General features: G+C 42.1%; 2 protein-coding genes across 12 annotated transcripts in view; one reads left to right on the top strand and one right to left on the bottom strand.

The window, feature by feature from the left end:
- GABRB1 (gamma-aminobutyric acid type A receptor beta1 subunit) overlaps positions 1 to 3673 on the bottom strand; it is a 129158-nt gene extending 125485 nt beyond the window's left edge. For 2 of the 5 annotated variants that reach the window (XR_003533154.1, XR_003533153.1), the window contains exons 1-3: positions 3512 to 3669; positions 3325 to 3416; positions 3180 to 3247 (exon numbers count right to left, since the gene is read on the bottom strand). Coding sequence is in view for 2 of the 5 variants with exons in the window: in XM_027676317.1 (XP_027532118.1) it covers positions 3180 to 3247; positions 3325 to 3416; positions 3512 to 3591 (240 nt within the window). In the remaining 3 variants the exon portion in view is untranslated. Of the gene's footprint in view, positions 1 to 3179; positions 3248 to 3324; positions 3417 to 3511 lie in introns of all 5 variants that reach the window. The other 3 variants (XR_003533152.1, XM_027676317.1, XM_027676318.1) reach the window with 3 other exon arrangements.
- Positions 3674 to 19731: 16058 nt separating this feature from the next.
- GABRA4 (gamma-aminobutyric acid type A receptor alpha4 subunit) overlaps positions 19732 to 24985 on the top strand; it is a 48279-nt gene continuing 43025 nt past the window's right edge. For 2 of the 7 annotated variants that reach the window (XM_027676309.1, XM_027676314.1), the window contains exons 1-2: positions 19732 to 20056; positions 20168 to 20286. In XM_027676309.1, the coding sequence (XP_027532110.1) occupies positions 19974 to 20056; positions 20168 to 20286 (202 nt within the window). In that variant the 5' untranslated portion in view covers positions 19732 to 19973. Of the gene's footprint in view, positions 20057 to 20167; positions 20287 to 24807; positions 24909 to 24985 lie in introns of those variants that run through there. The other 5 variants (XM_027676311.1, XM_027676315.1, XM_027676310.1 and 2 more) reach the window with 4 other exon arrangements.

Genomic DNA, 24985 nt, shown 5'->3' with positions numbered 1-24985 from the left:
ATTAACCGAGACGAAGGGAAGGGTCACCTTGTACCTTTGGAAGAGAATGCTTCCAGTTACTGTAGTAAGGATGTGCAAATCTGATGGAAATACTGAAACTTCAAGAATTTTAGGGAGAAACTGGGCAATGGTCCCTGGGATTTTACATTCTACTTCTCCTGCTTGTTCATTGTTTGACAAGCTCTTCAGCTTATTACCTGCAAAAATCAACATAAGACAACATAACTGATGTCAAATGGAAGAGTCATAAGAATGAATGCTTCAAATAATCCTTCTGCAAAAGTTGCTATGGCAGCTCACCACAGTATTATTGAACTACCAAGCAGCTATAAAACAATGTTCAAAGAGCTGAACAGATGAGGACCAAGTACTCAGGGGGAAGTAACAGAACAGTTGACTTCAAGACTGTGCAAGTCTCGATTCATTAGTTAAGTATTAGTAAACTATTTCACAATAGTTTAGTATATTAGAAGAAGACACTACAACCAAGCTGCTTGAACAGGCAGTTATTACTACTGGTGTTCAGAGAATTCAAAATAATTCTGTTGTCTATATTTCAACTTTTTACCTGAGGACTGGATTTATTTGGACATACAAATCAGCCTGTTCACTTGGCAGACATCCTACAGCCATGACAAAGTCTAGCTAATGCATCAAAGGAGAACACCTCCTTCATAGCCTAGATATATATACATTAATGTTTACTCTTATTTAGGCATTGAGACTGGAATACAAAATTTAACCCTGTGGGTACCACGATTTGGAATAGCTGTCTCTGTCATTCTTGGTATAAGGTTTCATGTTCCTGAGGAAAGCCAAGGGATAAGACAACTCCCTCCAACACTGCTAAGGTGAGACTGGCTGAATTCTGGTGGAATCCAACCAGACTCTCTTGCCAGGAGGAGCTCACATGATGAGCATATTGCTTTCCCGCTCACGTTACTCATTTCCTTCAGTAAGAAAATTGCCCTATAGCCAAAAGAAGCTATAAATTAGGAGCTTCTGAAAAACATTTCTGAGTCTGAAGCTACAGAACGGTAGCTCTTACTAAACAAATTAAAAATAGAAAAATCTATAAGACAAGAGTTTAAAAGAAGAGAAGGTAAACAATTCCCATGTGACTGCAACATTAAGCATCTCAAGGCTGTGATTTCTCAGAAAAAAAAAGTACTAGAATAAAGCATTACTTTACTAGGTAGAAAAACTTTCCTTAAGCCAAGATGCCAATTCCCTCGTTTTTGCAATGATGGATGAAATAATTGGTCATTGTCCAAAACCAGGCAAACAGTCTTTAGCAACACAATAAAGACCTTACAACAAAGAACACTCTACACATGGATATGTACAGGTAGGACTTGTGATATGGGCAAGCCCTTTGAGACTGATTCAGAATGCAGACTGTTTTTCCTGTGTTTTGCCTTAAGTAGTGGGCTATTGGCTATAACTGGGAATGGTTGATTCCTTCTGCTGTGAGATGCGGCATTTTATGAAATGAAAACATTTTCTTACTTTTTGACCAGTTTTAGTCAAGCTGCCCTCTTAGCACACAGAGATTAGTCAAAGAATCCATCTGTAACTTCCCCTAATCAAAAATCAGAAGGTTCAAATTACAGTTTCCCAGGGGCTGTGCAAGTGTTAGAATGGAGAAGAAAGCTTTGATGGATCCAGCATGCAACTAAGAAATGCTGTGAACTGATGCAATTAATGCCCTGTGAGACTGCGATTGGAAACTGCCACATCCACAGATTAACAATATTTCAGGTGTTGAGACTTTATAAATTCTGGACCTTTCAGAACAGGTATTTTGTTGTTTGGTCTGTTTGGCTTTTCCCAGGTGTACTGCTTTGTAGAAGCAGCAATCCCATTACAAGGTGGTAGAAATAGTTTGGAGTTGGAGTATATTTGTTCTTTGACAGTTTTGATAAGGTCTATGTTCCGATTTCTCTGCCTCATCTGCACTGTCTGTACCACGTTCCTCCCTGAAAGTACAATACAGCAACAAGAACTCCAGGAGCTGAAACTTGCAAAATGTTCTCTTTGAGTGGCATTAGCAGTCTGCAGAACCTAGTGTGCTGTACACTAAGTGACAACTCTCCTTTCCTCCCCATTCTGCCATGCATATTCATAAGCAAATATAACAGTTACAAACAAACATAAGCTGTGTATAACAAACAACAGAAAAAAACTAAATATGAAAATGAAAACAATCCCTGAAGAGATTGTTTTAATGACAGCTATTAACTAATACATCAAGGAAGAAATTCCCACTCTTGAGTAAATTACTTTGCATGGGCAAATATCACCCAATAAAATAAACTGCTGATCAGGATGGAAATGTAAAGTTTCTAGCTTCTTTTAACTAAGTAGGTATTCCCCTATGTACAGAAAGCATTTTCATATGAGAAAGATTTTCATATGAGATCAAACATAAGAGACTGAGAGCAAAATGCCCATGGTGCAGACTAATTCAACATGATTTTGTATAATGTTCAAACTTACAACTGACTTTTCATTTTCTTCTGGGAAAGGGCTGTCAAACGAGGCAGGCACTAAACAGACATGTTTACTCTTTAAGCCTGCATGTCTATTAGCATTCCCTCTTGCAGTAGATCTGAAATCAAATGCAGTATGTTTCACACCTGTAGCTACAAGACTTTTCTGATTTTGACAGCTGGAAACATCCTTTGTACTTATTCTCCAATGTCGTTATTCTTTCCCTTCTACAAGAGTGTTTTCTAGAAGCTCCCTTCTATTTTCTCTTTGCACCTTTTACTCAAGGCCACTAGCTTGCAAAGTGAAGTGTCTAACTCTTTAAATAATTTAACATGAAAACACGCACATCTGGCCATCTGCTGCTACAGCTCAAGAAACTCCAACATTTCCGAAGACAGCTGTTGACTACGCAAACGGCAAACCAGGGCAAGGCGGGACCCAGACACTCAAATCTGCAGCAAGTATTTTGACCAAGGCAGGGCTCTTCTGAAGTGCCACCGCAGGCGTGCCAACGTTATCTCAAAAATGCAAAATAACTTTTCCTAGCAACTGTAACATGCTTGGTTATTTTGTAGCACTTGCCGTGGCTCAGTAGGTAGCCGGGCTCCCGGCCCCGGGGCTCCGGCTGCCCCCGCACCGGCGGGACGGCGCCCGGGCTCCACCGCCCTGCCTCGCGGGTCACTCACCATGTTGACTTCCGAGACCACGTCGATGCTGGCGATCTCTATCCGCATGCCCACGTCCACGGGCGGACCTGCGGGGGGAGCGGGAGGCGGCGTTAGCGCACCGCGGGGGGCCGGGGCGCGGGTCGGGGGAGCGCGGGCGCCTCACCTCCGAAGTCGGGGCGGAGGCGGATGTCGTAGCCCTGGAGCAGCCTGTCCACCGTCTCTTTCACGTAGGACATGTTGCTGGGCCCGTCGGCACTGCGGGAAGGAGCACAGGCTGGGTTAGGGAGGCCGCCGGGGCGCCCCGCGCCCGCCTCCCTCCCTCCCTCCCTCCGCATGCTGGCGGCGCTCACCTGCACGCCGCGCACGCCACGGCCAGCGCCAGCGGCAGCATCAGCTCCCGCGGTCCGGCCCGCCCGGCCGCCGCCCCCATCCCGGCGGCCGCTCACGGGGGACGCGCCGCGCGCTGGAACTTGGCGCGGAGCGGCGAGGAGCAACAATTCCCGACGGCGGGGCGCATGCGCCGAGCGCCGCGGCCCCGGGGGCGCCCCCTGCCCCCCTCGGCCGGCCCAGCCCCGCCGCAACAGGTGCCGCGGGAGCGCTGAGGGCGGCGGAGCCCCGGGGCTGGCGGGGCACGGCGGGACTGAGAGCTCCGGGCTGCTGGGAGCGAGGGGCAGCCGCTGCTGGGTGCGCCCCCCCTCCCAGCCAGCTGGAGCGGGGGCTTCCCGTCAGGAGACCGTGAATAATTGCTGAGGGCATCTCTGGGGTGTTAGCCAAAACGCGAAAGGGAAATGGCAAATTCGAAAGACATGGCACGTTTCGGTACAGGTAGCGCTCTGTCCCGCTGCGGAGGCTGGAGGTCGCGCCCGCCCCTCGGAGCGCTCGCCGCTCCCGCAGCGCACCCGTGGCGGAGCTGCCCCGCAGCGGCGCCCGCCGTGCCCCGAGCGGGAGGTCGCCTCAGATTTTTAGTTGTGGTTTTTCAACCAAAGTAATTATCTTGCGTTTAGAACGAGGTTGATTGATTGATTGATTTTAAGACTCTTGGAATGGATGCTCTAATGTAATCTCACCTCTCGTGAGCAATATTACACGGTGACTGATCGGAGCCCTGTGAACCTGTGAACAATTTATGGCTTTGCCGGTTCGGTGCCGCTCTGTTTCACTGCACTGTAGTTCAGCAGAAATAACATTCATCCCTTTAGGATTCAACCCACCCTATCTGTGTGCTACACATTCTGTGTGTGGTGACCTTGGGATACGTATTGGATGCTTTTGAGACTACTACAGCGTCATGCAGATCTGTTTCTGAGAAATGGCAGACTTTTGGTGACACTTTTTGTCACTGAAATATGCCACGATATTTGAAAAATGCAGGAATATTGATATAGATAGTGTGTGTCACAAATTCTAGTGATAATTTTGAACATTTTAACAATGCATTTTTCTATGCAAATTTGTTGCTCTTGGAGAAGGGCCACAACACCCTTCCTGAGAGGTTACCATGGGAGTCTTTCACTCTCACATCTACTTTCTCTAACCATGACAGTACAAGGTTATGAAAATAATTATTTTTCTGATATTTTATAACAGTATAATAAAGATTTTCAATTTTCTTTGAGGAGTATTACATATATTTCTTTTCCTCCTAGTTCAGTAATTAGTTGCTGCAAAATGTGACCTCCCAGCTCAACTTGATCATACCTTAGCATTGCTATTTGGAAAGAGTTTTGTTCAATTATAATTGGTGTGGCTTGCGTAGAGCACTTAAAAAAGAAATCCTGCCCATAGATGTCTATCACAAAGTAAATTTATTCAGAGTTGTATCACACACAACCATAATAAAGTTCCCTGGTTCATCTGAAGCACTGAATTAGGATTTTACATGGGACTATAGAGTCCCTTGTACTTCTTCGTGGTGTGCAGCATTATATTTAGCTTTGTCATAAGCCATGTGAAAGTCAGATATGCCTGTATGAAAGGGAGACCACTGGTCTCTCCCGCTTGCCAAAATTTGTTCTAAGGCATAAGTGCGGGGGTTTATCCTATATGAATTCTTCATTTGCTGCACATATTGGGGCAACTTTAGTTCAGATGAGCTGTAGTCTGGCCGCTGGACTAAATGTACATTAATGCTTGAACTGTTTTTGGTGCTTTTCTGGAGCTTATCATCTGGTCTGAGAAGGCATGACCAACGCCTGTCTTGCAGGTCTCCTGCCATTAGGGACACCTCAGCCCAACAAGTATATTTCCAAGGAGGATGAGGATGTTCTCCTTGGCAAGTCAGTTTCTCTGAAAGCTCTCCCAGCTGAGCTGTCCTGGCTTCTGCAGACCAGTCTCGACCTTCCTCCACCAAACATCCCAAAAAATAAGACCCAAAGCTGGCATACTGTAGAAATTCAACTCCATTTTGTTCAACTTGATTGCTGGGGACATCTGGGCTCTAAACTGGGGTCTTGAAACAGCTGCAAATATCCTGCTGTGTGGAGACAATACCGAAAAGCTCCCTCACTAATTGGGCCTTGGGAATAAAGAGGTTTATATGGTACTTTTAATAATCACACAAAGGAGGACCTGCATAGCATTCCACTGCCGCAGCAGGCATGGTGAGAAGGGTTCTTTTTGCCCCATGGGGTGGATGATGGAAACATGTCTGGGACCTTTTTTCCATTGCTTTCAGGACTAAAAAAGATAAATTATTATCAGCAGGACTTCCATTATAATGTGTTACCAGCTGAAGTGGTAAATGGTTTAAGAACTCGAAATTCTGCTTTCTTTGCAGATGATCTGTTTCTAGGAGAATATAGTATGCTTTTCCAGGCCACCAATGTGGAAGAATTTTGTTATAATTTTGATAAAAACACACCTTGTGACATAATTCTTGCTTTTGGCAGCTCTTTAATAACCCCTTATATGAAGAACAGTTGACGTCCAAGATGAATGACTATGGGGAAGAGGCTAATTCTCAAAGCCCAGATATTATCAGTATTGTTCACAAACATTTTCGAAAAGCTTATACACATGCCAAGACATCTGGTGATCGGATTTGCACATATGGTTCAAACTGCAGCTGCTTCTGCAGTTGATAGACTTGATTCGAAACACAGTGGTGTCTTTCCATCCACTCCAGTGGGGTTTGCTCACTCACTCAGGCTGAGTGAAACCTGATGGGTACCCAACATGGCTTTTTGGGCATCTTGGAATTTGCTGAGCACCCCAGAATGTAGGCACTTAAGTAGATGTGCTAATTTTCAATTTTGGAAATCAGGCTGCTTAGTGTCTAAAGTCTGAGGAGGTTAATCTGGAGACTTTTGCCACTAGTTTTCAATATTTTCAAATGTCTCTCACCTCTGAGATAAGCAGTTGTAAATCTGTGTTTTCTAATAAGATTGGAGATAACATATAGTCTAACAAGACTGCTATACCAAAAAAAGTGCATGTCCCCTGCATGGAAGCATCTGCCTTGACAGAAACCATTAAGTATTTCTATCACTACTACCTTTCCTGTCCACTGCAACTGTCAGTGAAATGAGCTACTATGGCAGAGCTGTCACCCTGACCCATGTGTGCTATATGGTGACACCAGCAGTGTGCTGAGGTGTAACATAGCTAGCTCACAGCCTGTAGGAGCTGTAACACAGCTGTACCAAAACCAATTTGATTTTCAAACTTCTGTGGTGGCTTCAATTTCAGCTCTTATGATCTTTTCTTATGGTTATTTTCTCATATTTGTATTCAATAAGCTCTTTCTTGAAACCTTTGCTAATGATAGTGCCAAATTCCTTTCCCAATAATTTCTACTGTAGTTTAGTGTATATATTCACAACTTGTGTGTGTCTTGGGGACTTCAGTGCAGCAGCAAAGCTGTGGAAGCAATCAAGAAGAGCTGAGGAGTGACACACTGATCCTGAGCTTTATCCTGGGATCTATAGACACTGTGATGCTGCTCCACACTGAGGAGAGCACCTCAGGCTCTCACCCATTTCCCTTTCCTTTGGGTCTCACAGTAAGCATCCACTATCTTGCCTTTCCCTCAGGAAAAAAAAAAGGTTCATGTCGTCATTGTGCCCCCCCTTTTTTTTTAATATAGTGTAAAGATTAATTAAGATCTCCCTAGAGCAGGTTCTACCTTCTTTTAAGAGCCTGTAAAATACTTAGGACAGTTCTTTTAAGAAATTAATAGTAAATATCAAAACTGTGAATCAAAGATTCTCACCTTCAATAGTCAAAGTGAGAAGAGAATATATAAGACCTGTAGGATTTTGTCCTGCAATATCTATAGCCAGAATAATTTAGTAAGTCTGATCATGTCAGAGAAATATCCTTACCACTCATTTGAAACCTCTTTTTAGATTTCCCAGCCTGGTGTCTATACCAACATCCAACATCCTTTCTTAACATTACAGAATTTGCTTCCTCTCAAGGTGGTGAGCCCAGCACTGCATCCCTAATAACAGAAAACCCTACAGCAGTACATTTTCTTTGCCCTCCCTCCTCACTACCTATAGGAAGCAACCCTGCTGACCTTCTGAGTCCTCCATCCCACGTGCAAGAGACTCAGAAACTCCTTCTCCCTCTGATTCTGGCTCAAGAAAAGGAGTAGAGGCTAAAGATTGAGGTCTTTGTGACACAATCCTAGCTTCAGAGAACAAACCATCCAGGATAAGTTAGGAAGACATGCCACAAGTGTTCAGACGGACATGAACAAGGTGAAGGCAGCAGTTAGTCTATATGCATTTGTATAGTTTAGTTGCCTCAGTGGACATATTAACTACAAGGAGCCAGTCACCTTAAGTATTGCTGGAAAACAGAAAGCAGTTGTAGGCAGCACTGTAGAGGCTGGTTTTAAGGAGGTATTTAGAGAACAGAGACATAAGAAGTGTGATATTGTTATGATTTCTCTTAAAGGTATTTCAGGTACTTCCTTACATACAGTTCCTAAAAAGTGAGGTTTGTCAGTGGTGGCAACACGTCAGAAGCAGGATATAAAGAGTTAACACCTGATGTATTATCCTGTAGAAACTGAGCACACATACCTTTCCATTGCAATTAGCTCCCTTGATTTTAACAGGTTGATGCATGCTGTGGCAAGGTGCTTATACATCTGTATGATTGAGAACTTTGCTTCTATGCTTTTCAGGCCTGTTAATGTCTTCATTTGTACAGGGTGGGGTTGGGTTTTTTGCATAAGAAATTAAACACTGTTAAGTGGAATGGCTCAGAATTTATTTTTCTGATAAATAGAGTTAATTTTCTCCAGCTTTGCCTTTTCATTGTTTTCTGAAGCAGCTCACTGCAAATCCCTATTTAAATTGTCAAGTTTTATGAGTAGTATTCTCATACTTGGAAGTATTTTACCACACTGAGCCACTAGAATGCAATGTGTCTCTTTGTCCCACTTCAGTGATGTGATGCACTCACTGCATACACTTGTAAATCTGAGGCATGTAAATAAGAGCCTAGCTTATTTGCTTCTAGCAATAAACAGACGGAATGGCTGAATTCAGTCACACATGCAACTTTTCTGGGGATATCTTCACATAAATGTGAATATAGATCAAAGCATTCCTTCGTCAGGAAGAACAAAGAAAATACTTAATCAAAATGAAAATTTCTTTCAGAAAAGATACATTTTTGCATTATTTACTCCCAAAAAATTTAGAATTAAAAGATACTCCTGAACAACCTGGTCTGTCTTTGAGGTCAGTGCATCTCAGAGCAGGAACTTGGCTCTGCAGCTGAGCCGGCTACCTAACTTCCCTTTCCAATTTCAAGTATTTTATGATCTTGTTATTACAAAGGCTGGGAACATCACTTTCTGCCCCTGATTATGGTTTACAATTCTTCCATGGAAACTGCAGTTCCAGTTCCTTTGTTGATCTCCAATAGCTCCTGCTTATTTGGTGTGTTACATTGGTGAGAAAATCGAAGGTCCTAAGTAGTTTTTCCTCAAACTAGTTTTACAGTAGAAGTTTGGGGGTTTTAACTTAAGCCTGCTTTGTGATGAAAACTGCTGCTGAACATGGGCCTTTTCCATTGGCTATCACTTCCAGTTTTAAAATTAAATCTGCTCAAAACTATGCTCAGTGCACTGAAGACCCAGCCTCCAAATCACATACTCCTCAAACAGCCAAGTTCAGTAAGAAAGGAAACAGATATTTTGGTTGAGATATTATAGTACTTGTTTTCTAAGAAGTTGTGCCTATATATGGTAAACCCCTAAAAAGTAAAAACTAGAACAGAGCCAAGAACGGTCATCACAAATAGAAACAGTTCTTTATCCTCTTGCTGTTGCACCTGCCTCATGAAAAGTAGGCATTTTGTATTTCCACTGATTATCAAGGTTGTCTGCTGCCTCCAAGGATGAAGGTGACAATAAGGAAAATTTGCATTGTGTTTCAAGAATATGTCTACAAAATAGTTCACCTCTCACATTTAAAAGTGATTATTATGAAAACAGCAAAATATAACAATAAAACCTGCCAGACTGCAAACTTACAGGCTGTTTTCTTTGATGATGGCAAACTCCCCTGGAATTCTTTTCAGTAGATTTACAGCCATGAAAATGACAGCATTAGATATATATCACCATGCATAGTCATACCTACTACGCTAGGAGAAAACAAAGTGGGCATGATTTTAACAAATGCAATAGTCCTACACAACAGCTGCTTGCACACTCATTTCTTGTCTCAGGAGCATATTTGAAGAGTGAGATAGATGCTTCTTGCATGCTGAAATAAAGAGCACATGTGAATTTCTTCAGCTGGGAGTCACTTCGTCAACAGGGAGGTGTAAGACAACAAGTAATTTTACTTATCTCTTTAAACGATGCAGGGGTGAGGGTCTAAAATCCATGATTTATATATGTTGTGTGGGCTGGAAGCAGTCACTGGAAGTGGTCCATAAACTGAGAAATGGATTGCACCCTGTCATTTGTGCTGTTTTTAGCTAGTTGAAAAAGAAACTTAAAATAAAGGCTAAAATAAGTGCAAAGATATAAATTTGATGAAAAAAGAAATTGAACACAAAGAAAGAGAACTGGCAAAGATGTTCCTGAGCCAGATCACAGAACTGGGATGCTAGTGTTTTTTTTAGCCCCTGTTAGTATCTCTTCCCACAGCAGTGGTGGGCACAGAGGTGCTTGCATGGTGTTCTGAGAAGAGGTCTTCAAAAAGGACAGATGAACAACAGGGGGTATTGGTTTATTCACTGTTCATGCATTTTGGAAAAGAATAAGCTCTTTGTGGCTACCTTCCAACCTACCTCAGAGAGCAAAACCATCCTGACTTCTCTTTTAGGGCAATCAGCAGAATCTTAAAGCTCGGGAAGCAGTAAAGGGTGAGATAAGGGGTAGAGGAGCATCACCTTGTTCCCTTGAGTTTCCCTAGAGCAGCATCATGCATTTGTGTGATGTCAACAATACTATCTTCAGACAGTTTTTAATACCATCTTGGGACAAAAGTGAAAGAGTGAAAGAAGATTTTGTTTTGTGGACAGAAGAGGCCAAAAGAAGAAATATCAAGAATATAATAATTTTATAATTTTGAAACATTTCTCTCTCATCTTTTCCTACTGTAAGGGATGATTTTGGCATCCTTTATTTGAGTTAGCTTCTCATATTCTCAGCCTCTCTGTTGTGTCTTCCTTTATCTTGCTAAGTGTCTCCTTAAGTGACTTGTTCTTTGATTCACTCCTCCCTTCAACTACTACATTAAGGCCTAATGTTTACTTCAGCTTCTGGGCATTATCAAAGTTTTAATTTCAGCAAATCTGCTAAATGTGTTTCAGTGTTGTCTCTGTGTTAGAGCAGTCTGAGATGCCAGCCCACGGGAATCGCAGACAAGTCAAATTCCTTTTCACCTCTGTTTGAGAAAGGCAAAATATCGCCCGCCTGTAGTCAGATAGGGAACTGAGAAATCAGAAAATTTGTATAACAGGATAAAAACAACAATAACGAGGCTATAAGAAACAAAATTATTATAAATATAGAGAAAAACACAACACTGTAGTAAATTAGGAACTCAGAGTGAAAAATGCTTTCTGGTTCTGATCTGGAATTGCCAGGGTGGCAGGTTTTTTGTTTACTTCAATGAGTTTTGGAACAGGATCTATATGACCCCAGTATCTAAATCATACATAAGTCAGAGTAGATTTGTACTTCATTTTGGGTAGGCAAAAGATCACATCTTTCTCTGGAGTAATAAGACAGGAATGGCACTGATGGTTTTCTGTGAGATAAGAGAGAGTGCTTGTGTCATCCGTCCTCTTAAAATCATTCATCTTGTGAAGTCTGCGTCCTGGAACTGTGTATTTGTCTCTGTAAAATATTCAACTTCCTTTTTGTCCCCTGTATTTTCCGCTCACATGTTTTCACCATCAGCAGTGGAAGTCTTCATTTCTCATGTCTAAGTGGGCTAAGAGGTCAGGGAGGTGACAGTGGAGGCCTTCTCATGTAGATAGGGTATTTCTCAGATAGTGTTAATCTCGTGTAGTCTGATTTCTGTGTCCAGCAGAGAAATATCTGGAAAGCTGATTATGTATTAAACATCTAAAATGAGACACAAAGTTGACAAAATGTCTAAACTACAGAGAACATGAGTATTGGTTAAATACTGACCTATCTGATACTTAGTATTTATATGCTTTACATTTTTAAGTCACTGTGTGCCTTTAACTAATTAATACCTTCAAATATCCCTTCAACATATGTAAGTCTTTTCTAAAATTTAAAGAAGAGGAAATTCAGACATAGAGGTCTGAGGATTGAAATTTTAAATGCAGATTTGGGTATTTGGCCTCCACAAGATCTGTATCACTCTTACATACAACTTCATGCACTTAGAATTAACTACACTTCTTGAGAAGATTTGTCCTAAATGACTTATCCAAGGTCACAGAAATCAGTGGCAGAACTGGGAAAGGATCTGAAGAGTGCATCTTTAAAAGTAAAAAGAAACTGAGGTATAAAACTAATTATGTTTTTAAGTGCATTATGCTTTGTGAATTTTATAATTACAATAATGATTTTTTTTTCACGCTATTCTTGAAAAATTCGATATAGAACATAAGAGACACAAAATGCTGCAGCTGCACTGGATCAACCCTATAGTGTATACAGACTAGCGCACTCTGTGACTGTGGCCAAGAGCTTATATTTGTACTGTTACAAACTACTTAGAATGGACTTGTCACTGTACATTAATTATCTGTTGATCCATACACTTTGGTAAAAGCAAAAGGGTATTGGTACTTCATCAGTCATCTTTCACTGGGTATAAGAGCAAACTACAATACTCAAAGGATAAGAAATACTCCAGGAAGATTGAAAAGGGTGAGAATCAGCTCAGAGGCCCTGGATCTACCTCATTTAACTTTGAGGCTCGCTGTGCTTTGAGCAGTTTGGACCATGACTTCTAAATGTCACTTCCAAGCTGAACCACACTGCAAAGTTTCCCTTTGATGAAATCATCATGTGGGAAGGGGAAGAGACTTTATAATGGATACCACTGTAAGATACCTCTCTGGTGAGTAGTGAAGATCTGGGAAGTAGTTTTGGACAATGGCTAAAAAATACCTTATCCTGCAAAATGATCTCAGCGGCCATTGCTGTCAGTGGGAGGGAACAGCACACTGTTTCCCAAGCAGTTCTCAGATCCCTGAAAATGATATTCAGGTATGCCTTAAATTACTTGATGAAATGCTGAAGTACCACCAGATGCTTCTTAATTTTCCGTTTTCCACCCACTCATCTAGTCAGTGTCTTCTGGGCTTGATGCCTTTGTATGAATGCCTATAAGACAAAACCAGCCCCCTTGTGCTGCCCACTGCTGCCACAGTGCCCTTTCCTTTCTGGTGATGATATGAAAATTTCCCTCAGTAACTTTTTGAGATGTGAGTAATGCCACTCCATGCAACAACCACCAGATGGTAATGAAGAGCAGACTGATTGTGTGTCTTCTGTAGACTAAGTGTATTGTAATAATAGCAAATTTTTCTTTTGCAATCAGAGCTTACAGTTCTAAACACCATTTTTTTTGGCTGTTTACAGACCTCTGGGCCAGTCTGCTTGGAAGCTTTATTTGCATAAACCCCCCAATCATTCTGTTTGCTTTTATACTAAAATACGTTAAAGGGAATATTCTCTATCTCATGGACATATGCTGAAATTCTTATTTAGAATAAAAATATTCTCATTATAAGGAAGGTTTTGACTACATTTGGTGTACCACTAAACAAGCTATCTCTTGTAGAAAGGTAGATGCAGAACACCTTTAAGTGACTGTGCCTTGCTCCTTCTGCAGCCATAATATTTCTCCAAATATCATAAAATATGTACCTCTTCCAACGTAGAAAGGAAGGTCTCTGTTACTGTGTATGCTTGACAACAGCAAAGAGAGCAGCGTTGAGAAGTGAACCAAACCAAAGCCAACTGTCTCTTCTTGAACATCATTGTCAATGAAGAGGTGGTGTTGAACAGGGCTCACCAACCCCCCAGCATAACAACATGAGGGAAGAGCAGCATAAACAGAGCTTATTAAGTACTGCTAGCCCCAGACTTTTGAGAATCAGAAGTAAGTCCCACAGGGCTCATGAGATTCAGAAGTCTCAGTTTTACTTACCTGCCTGCAGGATTTTGGGTTCTTTATGCAGTACCTTGTAAAACATCTAGGTCAAATTTTTAGGTTTTTTTCTCCCATTGTACAATCCAAAGACTTTGCAACTCTTTCCTCTCCCTCTTTTAAAGAAAACTAAGGTTCCTCCTGCCTTTGAGAGATGTGGGCAAGCCAAGCACCAGGAAGGCTGAGAGAAAATCACTAGAGCTGTTGCCAACGCTTCAGTATGAGTCAGGGGCCAGACCTATGGCTTCCATGGCATATTTAACTTATTCCTCAGGCATCTGCCTCATATACTTCTGGGATTAATAGACATGTAATGACTGGGAACATGAAGCTTTCCAGGGAGGCAGTTTGTTGGTGCTTCTGCTCTATTGTTCCCTCTGGGAGCAGCTGTTAGCAGCAGGATGCAGCGGTCTTAAAAGCATGCGGCAGAGCAGGAGGCTCTGCCTGAAAGCAGAAAACCGAAGGAGACTGCAAATGGGAGCGGCCAGCCTTCCTCCCCTCTCCTTCTGAGTCATAGCAGCCCCCACAAGCTCGCCCTGCCTCAGCCCCCTGCCCCTCTCTGCCCTGCCTATCACTTCTGAATGCTGCAGAAGGTTTGCAACTGTTGCTTGGGGCAACCAAAATTTTTGACACATTTTGCAATACACGTGGCAGCCCTGACAGGGCAAGGCAGTGTACAGGACAGTGGCTTCCCAGATTCCTCCCCATAACCCTGGCTGCCTTCATCTCAATGAAACAAAGACAGCCTTGTACTGCTTTTAGAAAAATCTGTATTTCCTCCCTGCATGAAGAGGTCTTCTTATCTTATTTTTCTGGGGGTGGCCATTTTGAAGACAGAAGTCAGGAGACCTGCTTGATTCCCCACTTTGTCACTGCGGACGTGACTGTGACTTGACCTGATGGCCCCTGCATCTCTAGGCTCCTGCTGCAGATGGGCATGGGTCAGTGATATGAGTGTGTGTGCTGGGGAAGTGTTAGGGTCAGGTGAGAAACAAGAGATGGAGGCATATGAATTCTCCAGTGCTTTCTTGTTGACAACACTTTTTTGCCCCACATTGCAGTTCCTGCAGTGAGTGCTTCCACAAACACATTTCCATTGCAGTGTAAAGGTCTTAAATGTGAAGCTCACAGTTTACCTCCTTAAAGATCCATGTGTCAATCACTAGAATCCACATAAATCCTCTTGCAATCAGTAATAGCAATATATACATGTGTCTGTGTGTGTATATATATATATATATATATATATATTTGGTATTCAAAGGATTTTCTAGTCTTATTCCAAGCAATCAAGAACATGTGTGTTAAAATAACCATGGTTCTGTAGAACAGTCTTGTAAATACCATATGTCAGAGGTAAAAATACACGGCTAAATGCATGTCAGCATCAGTTTCTGCAGTTTCGTAGGAGTTCTGGCCATGGAAGTGAAGCAAAGCTGGGCCAGCTGAAGATTCAGTTTTACACAGAGCTTTGAAAAGACAGATCAGGTGGTGATTGGAGAACTGACCTGGGTCACAGCAGACTGGAATTAAGCTCCTGTTCTGCTGCAAATTTTTTATATGGGAAGCAGTTCCATTTCATACATGGTGTTGCATTGCTACTTAAGTTTTTTACATTGCTGTTCCTAGCAAACCAGAAATAATAGTACTTTATTGTGTCCAGTTCCTACTTGGTCTTATCTAATAAGACTGTAAGTTCTTGAGAGAAGGAAGTACATAGGTGAAAACTTTACAATCAGATACTGAAGTAAGAACCTGGAAACAAAACTATTATAACTCCAGCAGAAAGGGAAACCTGGCCTGGAAGAAGAGCCAGAAAGAGCTTAAGCATCTGTCTTACTGTTCCCAGAGCAGAACTTAAGTTGCAATTGATATGCCCAAAATCCACACTCCTTAAACATAAGCACATTATTAGAGGTGCAATCAAGGTCTGCAGTGTCCTGGTATCCCCACTGATGGAAAACTCTTCCCTGAACAGGTAGTACAGGCTACCCTGAACTCCAGATCAAAGTCTTGATAAAGCCAAGGACAGGTGGTTTTTTTGTAGATTTCCATGATCTCTTTAATCAGTGGGGATGCAGGAGTGGAGGGGAGTGAAAGACCCTTTAGTTAGCTGTACAGAAAAGGTATCCATACCTTTTCTTGGTCATCTACCAAAAATGGGATGGGGGTGTGCATTTTCCAAAGAATGGATATTTAACCCCTGATTTTAAAAAAGGATGTATGGGAAGACAAGTTGTTTGATCAAGACTGTAAGAAACTCTATTGACATGAGTAGAAACTGTAAAAAATCCAAGAAATCAATAACTTAGCTATTTAGGTAAAGAAACATTGAGATGCTTGGCAGTGGTCCCAGTTTTATCTTCTCTTTTCTAAAAGTTAGAGGCTTTTAAATATGCAACATATAGCTGGGCATTAAAGATTTTCACAGTCTTTTTCATATAGGCTTGGCCATCTTTATGGATTTGATGCCAGAACTAAATCATATCAAAATCAGCTGAATAATGAAATCTGCTGGGGAAAGGAATGTAACCTATATAACCTGTAGTGTTGATAGAGCCTATAGTTTACAAAAGGGAAAAAAAAATCCAAACAAAAAAAATCCAAACCTGGAAAGGTTAGATAATGTCTTCCACAAGAAAAGAACAAACTTCCTTTCTATTTCCACTTAATCTGATGGTAAAGTAGAAATGGGAATAGTGATAAAAAAATTTCTGCTTCTCTGTGCATTGTGACAAATAAAAAATGATTAAGCTATACTTGAAGATCCATAACTTTGGATAAAACTGCTTTTGAGGCTTGGCCAGATTGTCTCTTTCATCAAAAATCATTAGTAGGATACATCAGCATAGGGACAGTAACAAAAAAAAATAAAAATCTATTTAAGAAATTCAAGTGCTTTCTGAGCATATGGAGCCTGGCAAAAATAGTCCTCTTCTTACAATAGTCCTCGATGGGTGAGATTTCTTCAGAGAAATCTTGGAATAATCGTGGTAAAAGCTGGAGAAGCTGGGAAAATGCTGAATTCAGCGAACGCTTTCAGGGACCATCAATCCAGCCTGTGACCACTATATCCTTCTGGGAGTCACCAAGTTCTTTTAGAGAGATGGTATAACCCAGCTATTCTGTGAAGAGATCAAAGACCATTTGAAACAGTATTTTTCAAATCAGCACACATCTGCTGGAGACAAGCACCTTGGGAGTTTGTGCGTCTATGCTACAAATACATTGCAAAAAAAAATCTAGAATAGCTCTTAAGTTGTAATTCAAAAAATATTGAAATTAACCAAGGCAATGCATATATCAGAAGTAATAAACAAATACTCAGAGGTGATATATCTGGCTTACAAGACTGTTTACTGTTCTTTTTAACTTGTTTATTTTTCCTTCAAGTCTAGTTTTGTAAAAGCTTCAGCAATCTACAAATGACACAGTTTTTCAGATATCAAGGACAACGATCTCTGGTTTCAGTGTTAGTCTTATGGAGTTCTTGATAGTTATTGCTGGATTTAAGGGAGATGTTAACCACTGATAAATTTGAGAAGTGTTAGAATTAGTTTTCTAGATTTAGAGAAATTGATTTTTTATTTAGTTTTAGCACTTGTAGGGACTAATATGACACTTGGATCCTACATCAATACAACCTGAGGCAGGCTGGGTGTGACAAAAGGGCGCTATGTTTACATTTGCTTTGAAAAAGCAACATGAACATCTTCTTAAAAACCTTGAGTACTTCTTACCTTGGCATGGCATGTCCACGAATCTTGTAACCTGATGTTACCTTTACTGTACGTTACTTCGGTTACTTTACTGAAGTATCTGTACTGAAGAGGCAAAAGGTATTAATAATATCATTCTTTGTTCTAAAGAATTTAGAAATCAGTCAAAGACCAGCTCAGTTCCTAGATTTGATGAAAGGGGGATAACGGAGTGAGTTTCTTTGATTTCTGCCTGTAGCAGAGCTACTGACTCCAGGTATGGATTTGAGAGGGGGTTGTGTGATAGCATTTCTTGTGACATTCATGTGGTGAGATCATTACTAGTGAATACCACTTGACTTTTCCATTTCAGTTTGCACAGGTGTCTACACATATGCGGAAGGTAATAAGTCTAAACACAAGGGGGCCTGCGGCTCTGCCAGGGTCTTATTTGCTTTCTTCCTCAGCAGCTGCTAGAAGTGACAGTGTTTTCGAGCCATGTTTTGCTCCCTGTTTGTGACTAGCCAGCAGGATTCTGCCCAGTTCTCCATTACCATCTATTACCCTCGCTTTAATTTTTGAGTTTGGCTTCTGCCAGCAAAATTTTACTGAGATACCTCTAGATGAGATAACATCACTTAGAAATACTTCCAGTATTCTGGAACAAGGGATTACTTTTTGTTGCGAGGGAGAAAACTAGAGACTCTTTTTCCAGGAGGCCAGTTCTAAGTATCCTCTTGGCATAGGCCATGCTAGAGCAGAAGATTGGTCCAGGAAAACAAGTCACAACACTTCATAGAAAATCAAAAGTGGCTGATTAACCCAGACAAATTTATCTGACTCCAGTGAAATCAGACTCCTGAAGAGCTGTGCATCCATCCTTCTGTTGTTCCTGACCAGTTTGCTAATGAAGCCAGGGCAGTGGACTCTGGCTGTCATGCTGGTTTTCACCTGTATGTGGAGTTAAATGGGTTGCTCCCAGAGCCTCATTACAGGAGCTGAAGCGACCTTGGTGTGACATCCTACCGTCTGCATTGTCCAGGCTTGTAAATACTGCACAGAATGTGCTTGTTGTCCATAGCCAGGCTGCCCCACTCTGTGAGGTTTTAGCAGAGCATTTGTCATGCCAGTAAGGCAGTCAGAACAGGATCCTGTAAGGCAGTGAGGAGATGAGGATACTGTCAGAATCTCAGGAAGCAGACTAGTAATCTGCAGAGGCCTAAATAGGGCTTTTAAAATTGGAAGCAGAACTGACTGCCTAGACAGAGTTTTTTGAAAGATAAACAGCGTCAGCAAGCTAAATGGATTTCAAGCACAGCTTTAATTGTTTTTTTCAAACTAATCAGCAACGGGCACCCTAGCTGGAACAAGCTCTGAAGTACAATCAGGATGATTTCAAGTGTACAGTAGTTTTGAAGATAGTCAGGCATTTCAGTGCTGAAAGATACTGTAGTAAGTAATGAATAAAACCTTTTTATGTCAGTACTGTAGTCTTTGAGTCAATTACAATACCTGCCCTAACATGCCCCTGCACGATGAACTTCACCATCCTCATTAAAATTGACATGCACACTGATTTCCAAACCTAAACAATTGTCTCTGCAGCACACTTGATCAGAAAAACAAGTTTTTTATTGCCAATACCTATTGTGTGGAGAACACCCCCCATTTCCCCCTTTCCCCCTTCCTTTCCCCCTTTCTTCCCCACTCCACCCAACCATCTCAATAGCCTGTGACAGACTACCAACACTTCTGAGTGGATTTTACCGTAATTCTTGCAGAATCCCTTAGACCTTGCATAATGGAAATTTTTTGGGTCACCAAATCTTGTTTCCTAATTATAGGAATGATAAGAAAAAAACCCTCCCAGATATAACATAAAAACATTCACTTATTCTGGCATTTTTTGCCTTTAGAAACCTGGGATAACCCACTCGCTCCCATTTGGTTTGCAAAGGTGCGCTCTGTTTTAACCTTGAAGTCAGAGCTCCTTTTCGCCTCCTGTTCTCCTTCCCCGGCTCCTCTCCCACCGCAGCCGAGGGACCCTCCTGCTCCTACATCCTCCTCGCCAGGGAATTGATCACCCCCTCCCGCCCCCGCTCTCGATTTTGTTCCTCCCTCCGGGAGCAGAGGTGATCGGGACGAACGAAGACTTCACCACCGCGATCACCCCCGCGACGCCCCCGTCCCCCACCTCCGCTCCGCACGGCAGCGGGCGGGCTGCGGGCCCCGGCCGGGAGGGGAGCGCGGGGCGGAGCGCGGGGCCGCGGGCGGGGCGGGAGTGGGCGCGGCGGGAGCGGCGCCTGTTGCCCCGAGAGAGTTAACGGTGCGGGGAAAGTCGCTCGCCTCTCCTCCGCCCGTGCCGGGCGCCTGGCAACCGGGGCACCGCGCATGTGGGACCTCTGGGGGCCGCCGCCCCCCCCGCCGGGCCCCGCGCCCCCCTCCCCGCCCCGGACGAGGCGCTTAACGTGCCCAGGCGTGAAGTATGGCATGCAAAGATGGTTTCTGCCAAGGAGCCAGCCATCGCCATGTCCTCAGGTCTCTCCATCGCCCTCCTGCACTGCCTGTGCCTGGCGACGTGGTGAGTACCCCGGCGGCGGCGCCGGGGGGCCCCGGGCGGCCGGTCCCGGTGCCGCTGCCCCCCCGCGGGCTCCCGGCGGCTCCGCTCACCCACTCCCTCTTTGCCTCGCAGTCTCACCGGGCCGCCCGGGCAGAGGAAAATAGAGGAGAAATTGTGGCCGGAGAATTTCACCAGTATCCTGAACAGCCTCCTGGATGGCTATGACAATCGGCTGCGACCGGGATTCGGGGGTACGGTGGCGGCGCGGTGACGGCGGCGGGCAGGGGGTCACTGGGCAGGGGCGGGGGACGCGGCGGTCACCGCTCGTCCGACCCGTTACTGACCGAAAACGTGGGGGTGTGTCCCCACTCCCCGCCCCGGGGTTTGAGCTCTCCGGGAAGGGCAGGCAGTGAGGAAGCTCCCGGCCCCGAAAGCGCCGGGGGTGCTGCGCAGTCCCGGCTGTGGGGGCCCCGCTGGGGCGGTCCCGGGCTCATCCCCCGCTTCGCTGCTCTGCCCACATCCCGGGTTCGGGCTGCTGCGCTGGAGGAAAAATAAATCCTGAAGGCAGTGTGCGTTGGCTTCATGAGGATGGAGGGTCCTGTCTAACATCCAGATTCTTCTTGTTCTTGACAGTTTTTGACCCGTAAATGCCGCGGTCGGATTCTAATAGAAACAAGTGTACTTTTAACCAGCCTAAGAGGTTAGGTCTTTGATGGATTCTGTTCCAGTAGTTAGGGAAAAGCAGAGCTCAGGTGCCTGAGCACACCAGTTTTTTACCACAGTTGCTGAAATTCCAGCTTTGGTTTAGAAGTAGTAGACTTAATTGCTGTATAGGAATTAGATGTGGAGGATTTTCAAATTTGCCTTCACCTGTGCTCTGCATGTGGGGGTTTGGGGCCTCTGATACCCCAGGCTGTTAAGATGCAGTTTTGTGAGGCTGAAGAGGCAGCCAGACTTGCTGTTCTTTATTGATTTTAGTGTTTTTGTGAAGGGACTTGGAACAAAAAATCATTAAAATCCAGACAAAATAAAAAAAATATTTTGTAATCTGGAATGAAGATATTAAAAATGCAAATTTAAAAGTAGGAAAAAAAATCTATAAAGAAATGCTACAGCCCTTCTTATGATGCACCAACCTGTAACAAGGGTATTATAGGCTGCTTCCTATACAAAACTGAATGAGATCCTTTGTAGGTTTATATTGCAAAATACTTTCTTCCTCCTCTGAAAGTACCTTCTTCATACACGTGATCCATCTACACTGACATGTATACCGACAGATTCCCCAGATGCCATATACAGTGCTCACATGCACAATCGTGATTGTTAAAGGACATCACCTGGAACTCTTTTATTATTTTGAGTGTATTGAATAAGCGAGGCCTTCTGAAGTTAGCTTACACATTAAGTGAGAAGGAAGCTAAATTTGTTAACACCCAGAGGAATCATTGGGAACTGATAGCCTTTTGCAATTTAGTCTTTGCGGAGAGGTTACAGACACTTCTGCACGTGTATAAGAGATGTGCTATGTTTGGCATCATTTTAGGTTGAATGCCAACTAATTAGTCATCTAGCAAAGATGCTTTATGAGCATTATCAGATTTCCAAAATTAAACAACTACTAAATATGTAGTATATGTTGATTTTCATTTTAATACAGTTGTCCTTTGCAGAATATTTTGCAAGAGTAGAACTTCTTCCCCTGTAAGCATTGGAGACTTTCAGCAAAACGCAATCAAGGAGAAAAAGTTCATTGTATCTTCTTGAACTTTCATATTGGCAGTATTAAAGCAAATGAGAGAGGGAGGAAAAAAACTCTCAGATTTCAGCCTGGGAAAAACACTTCTGGGTGAATATTTCAGAAAATGGATATTGTACTGCTTCTTTCTTCTTCCTTCTTTATAACTATTTGTATGGTTTAAGCAACTCATCTTTGAGTTTTGAACTTTTAAGTGAAACATGGGTGAAAAATACTTTGGTTTTGAAAATGATGCTTGCCTCCCTAGCTCCTTACAGTGAAAATTATCTTCACCTGATTTGAGGAACAACTTTGGAAAAAAACCCCAACAAAACCAAGCAAAGAAAGAAATTTCTGCAATTAATCAGATTCTACTTTTCGACATTACTCAGAGTAATAACTATGGATTAGTTATTGAAATATAGAATATCAAAATCAACTTTTCCCTGTATTTTGGGGTTTTTATGCTGATAAATCTTTATGACAAATGGGATTTGTTTCTTAAAAGTGGGTCACTTGCTAGTTTATAGCATAGGTAGCAAACAAAATGTCATAGGGGATGGGAATATTTAGAGATGGAAAGTATAGTGTGTTTTGGTAATGTTAAAGCTACATCACTTTTTGATGAACAGCAGAATACTTATTTTTGTTTTCTTCTTGAAACTGATTTACCATCTAGTTTTCACATGGCCTGAAATGAAACGGAGGTTTTATTTTAAGAACAAAAGGCGTCACAGAGGTTTGACTGATGCTGATTTTAAACTTCAAATTAATGAAAATATTTCTAATTTTGGTGCAAATTATCTTTAAAATCAGACTTGAGGATGTAGCCATATTCTGAATTTTGCTAGTGTATTCCAGAGTTATCACAAATAACAATGCATTAAGATTGTTTGCATGCAGAGCGAAGTAGAATATGTTTGATTTTGGAGATTTCCAAAAACTGGATCAAAATTCTCCATGATAGTTATGGAGGAGAAGTTAAATTTCTTGAGCATGCTTACAAATGTGGAAGTTGTCTCCCAGTAGAGTGGGGAATCGCAGTGGAGTATATGGAAGCTTGTCTTGGTGGTACTTTTGTGAGAGCATGGCGTATGTTGAGGGTTAATATAAGAATGAAGTTCCCCATGTCATTGAATTGACACCTTTCATTAAAAATTCACTTTATGAATGTCATAAACCTAAAAAGTTGTTGTCACTTAATACCAAACCTCACAGTGCTTAGTGTAGTAGACACTAAAGGTTTATGAAAAAGCTTATTAAAGATCATTTAAGTGAAAGTTCCATTAAGTTGGGGAGGGAGGGAAACTAAAGATGCAAGACAGAAGCAAAGAAATGTCACCTAGAAATTTAATGAAACAAAGCAGAATAGGCAGTTTTGGGTAGGAAAGAAAAAAAACTCGCAGCTGCTGTCAGGGAGACTTTAAATGCATAAAAGTTTTGAATTTTAGTAGAGGGAAGGTATTTAGGGACTAATGAATAAAGTAATGGTGTTGGCTGTTTGAAAATAGTGTGATGGAAATGAAGTCAGTTCATTCCCTGAACTACATGCTTGGTTATATCATTATCTGGAATTTCAGCATTCAATTTGGAATCTAAGTGGGTCTCTTGGTCAAAACCACTCTATAAAAACAGAGATTTTACAGAAGCCGCTTGTGGTGTCCTCAATTAAAAGCATTATCTGCTGGAAAACTTCAAGAGTACTAGTGCAGTACTATTTTGATTCAGCTGTAGAAGTTTGAAGTAAAAGCATTTCCAGTTAAACCCTGTTTCCAGTTTTCATCTGCTTTTAAAAATTTTGTGTATGACATGAAGGAAAACTATAGAAAGTTAAAAAAGTTGGATTTGCTCTGAAAATCACCTTGCTACCTTTCTGGTGATTAATTTCAAAGCGACAGTAGAATTCCAAAGTCTTTGAAAAGAACGTTATTCACTTGAAGTAAAAGGCCTGAGTCTGATTTACCATTTTAAACTCATACCTGGTTTCAGACAGTACCTGAGCAACTCTTGACATAAGCAAGAGCCTGCAAGAGCCCATTCAAACCTGTATTGGATTGTAACTTTTAAAAATGTAATGGTGTCTTTGAAAATTTCATGATACAGTAACTCATCACACTTAAGCCAGGATTTAGGGAAGTAGAAAGGAAAAGAGAGATTGAAGCTGATGAGGGCAGCATCACTGCATGCTGCCATGTATCTGCTCATTTTAATGAATTGTACCTTTTAGAGAACATCTCATCTCTGGTGTCTTGCCTTTAATGGCCAAGTGTATGGCCAGGCCAAAGAAAGATGGTGATGTGTGACTTGCCTCCTGCCCAAGGGTCTTAGATTGACTGTGAAACCTGCTCACCACAAGCTGCTGGCATTGCCCACAGTGTGTTACTGGCTCATTGTGGTGTGGTTGCCCATCAGTCAGTGAAAGCTGAAGCCCTTTAGTTTCCTGAGTTCTGTTTGGTTGTGTGAGGTAGAGTCTGGCACGAGCTTTGAGTCTCACTATCAGCTACTGAAATTGTGTTAGCTCTGTGGCTTTCTCTTTGAAAACTGCCACATACACTGACTCATGAGTAGAAGGAACAGGACTGTGTGCATTTGTTTCCCTTTTTATTTTCTTCCTCTTTTCATATTCTTTCTCATGATCTCATACCTGTGAAAATGCACCTGAGTACTTGGTGGAATTAAATATGTTGGCTATTATCTCCCATAGGAAGGGTAGGAGAGGGCTTCTCAGCCCTGTCTAGGCTGTGTGATGCTCAGCTGATGAACAACATTTCTGAAGAGTTTCCTTTCCTGTCAATGCAGGACTTTAGTCAGAAAATAAGCACAGAATACACTTGAAAAGCAAAGACAATTTTCTGGTTTTAGAGAAAATAAAAATATCTACATGATTATCTGCCCTTACTAGGAACTCACGTGTTCCTTCAAGGTTCTATTGCTCAGCATAATAGATATTGTAATTTATTTTTATTTTTTAGATTGGAAATGGACTTGAAGTGAGCATTGCAAAGCGAAGCTGGTAATTTTTTTTTTTTTTCAGGCAGTTGTCCAGTCTTCCTCAGCTGGTGAGAGTAGATGACTCAAAGCTTAACAGGATATGGTGTTAGATACCTGTAGGTGATGGATTTGAATTTGGCCCAGGTTGGTAATCCTTGAAGTCATTACCATCTGTCTGTTGTTCAGTGATCTGTATAAAATTAGCTGATATTCATAGTCCA

The sequence above is a fragment of the Neopelma chrysocephalum genome, unplaced genomic scaffold, assembly GCF_003984885.1.
Source record: "Neopelma chrysocephalum unplaced genomic scaffold, ASM398488v2 Primary Assembly neopelma1_42, whole genome shotgun sequence".
Lineage (NCBI taxonomy): Eukaryota > Metazoa > Chordata > Aves > Passeriformes > Pipridae > Neopelma > Neopelma chrysocephalum.
Note: the sequence above shows the minus strand (reverse complement) of the source record. Positions and strands in the feature narration are given on the sequence as shown.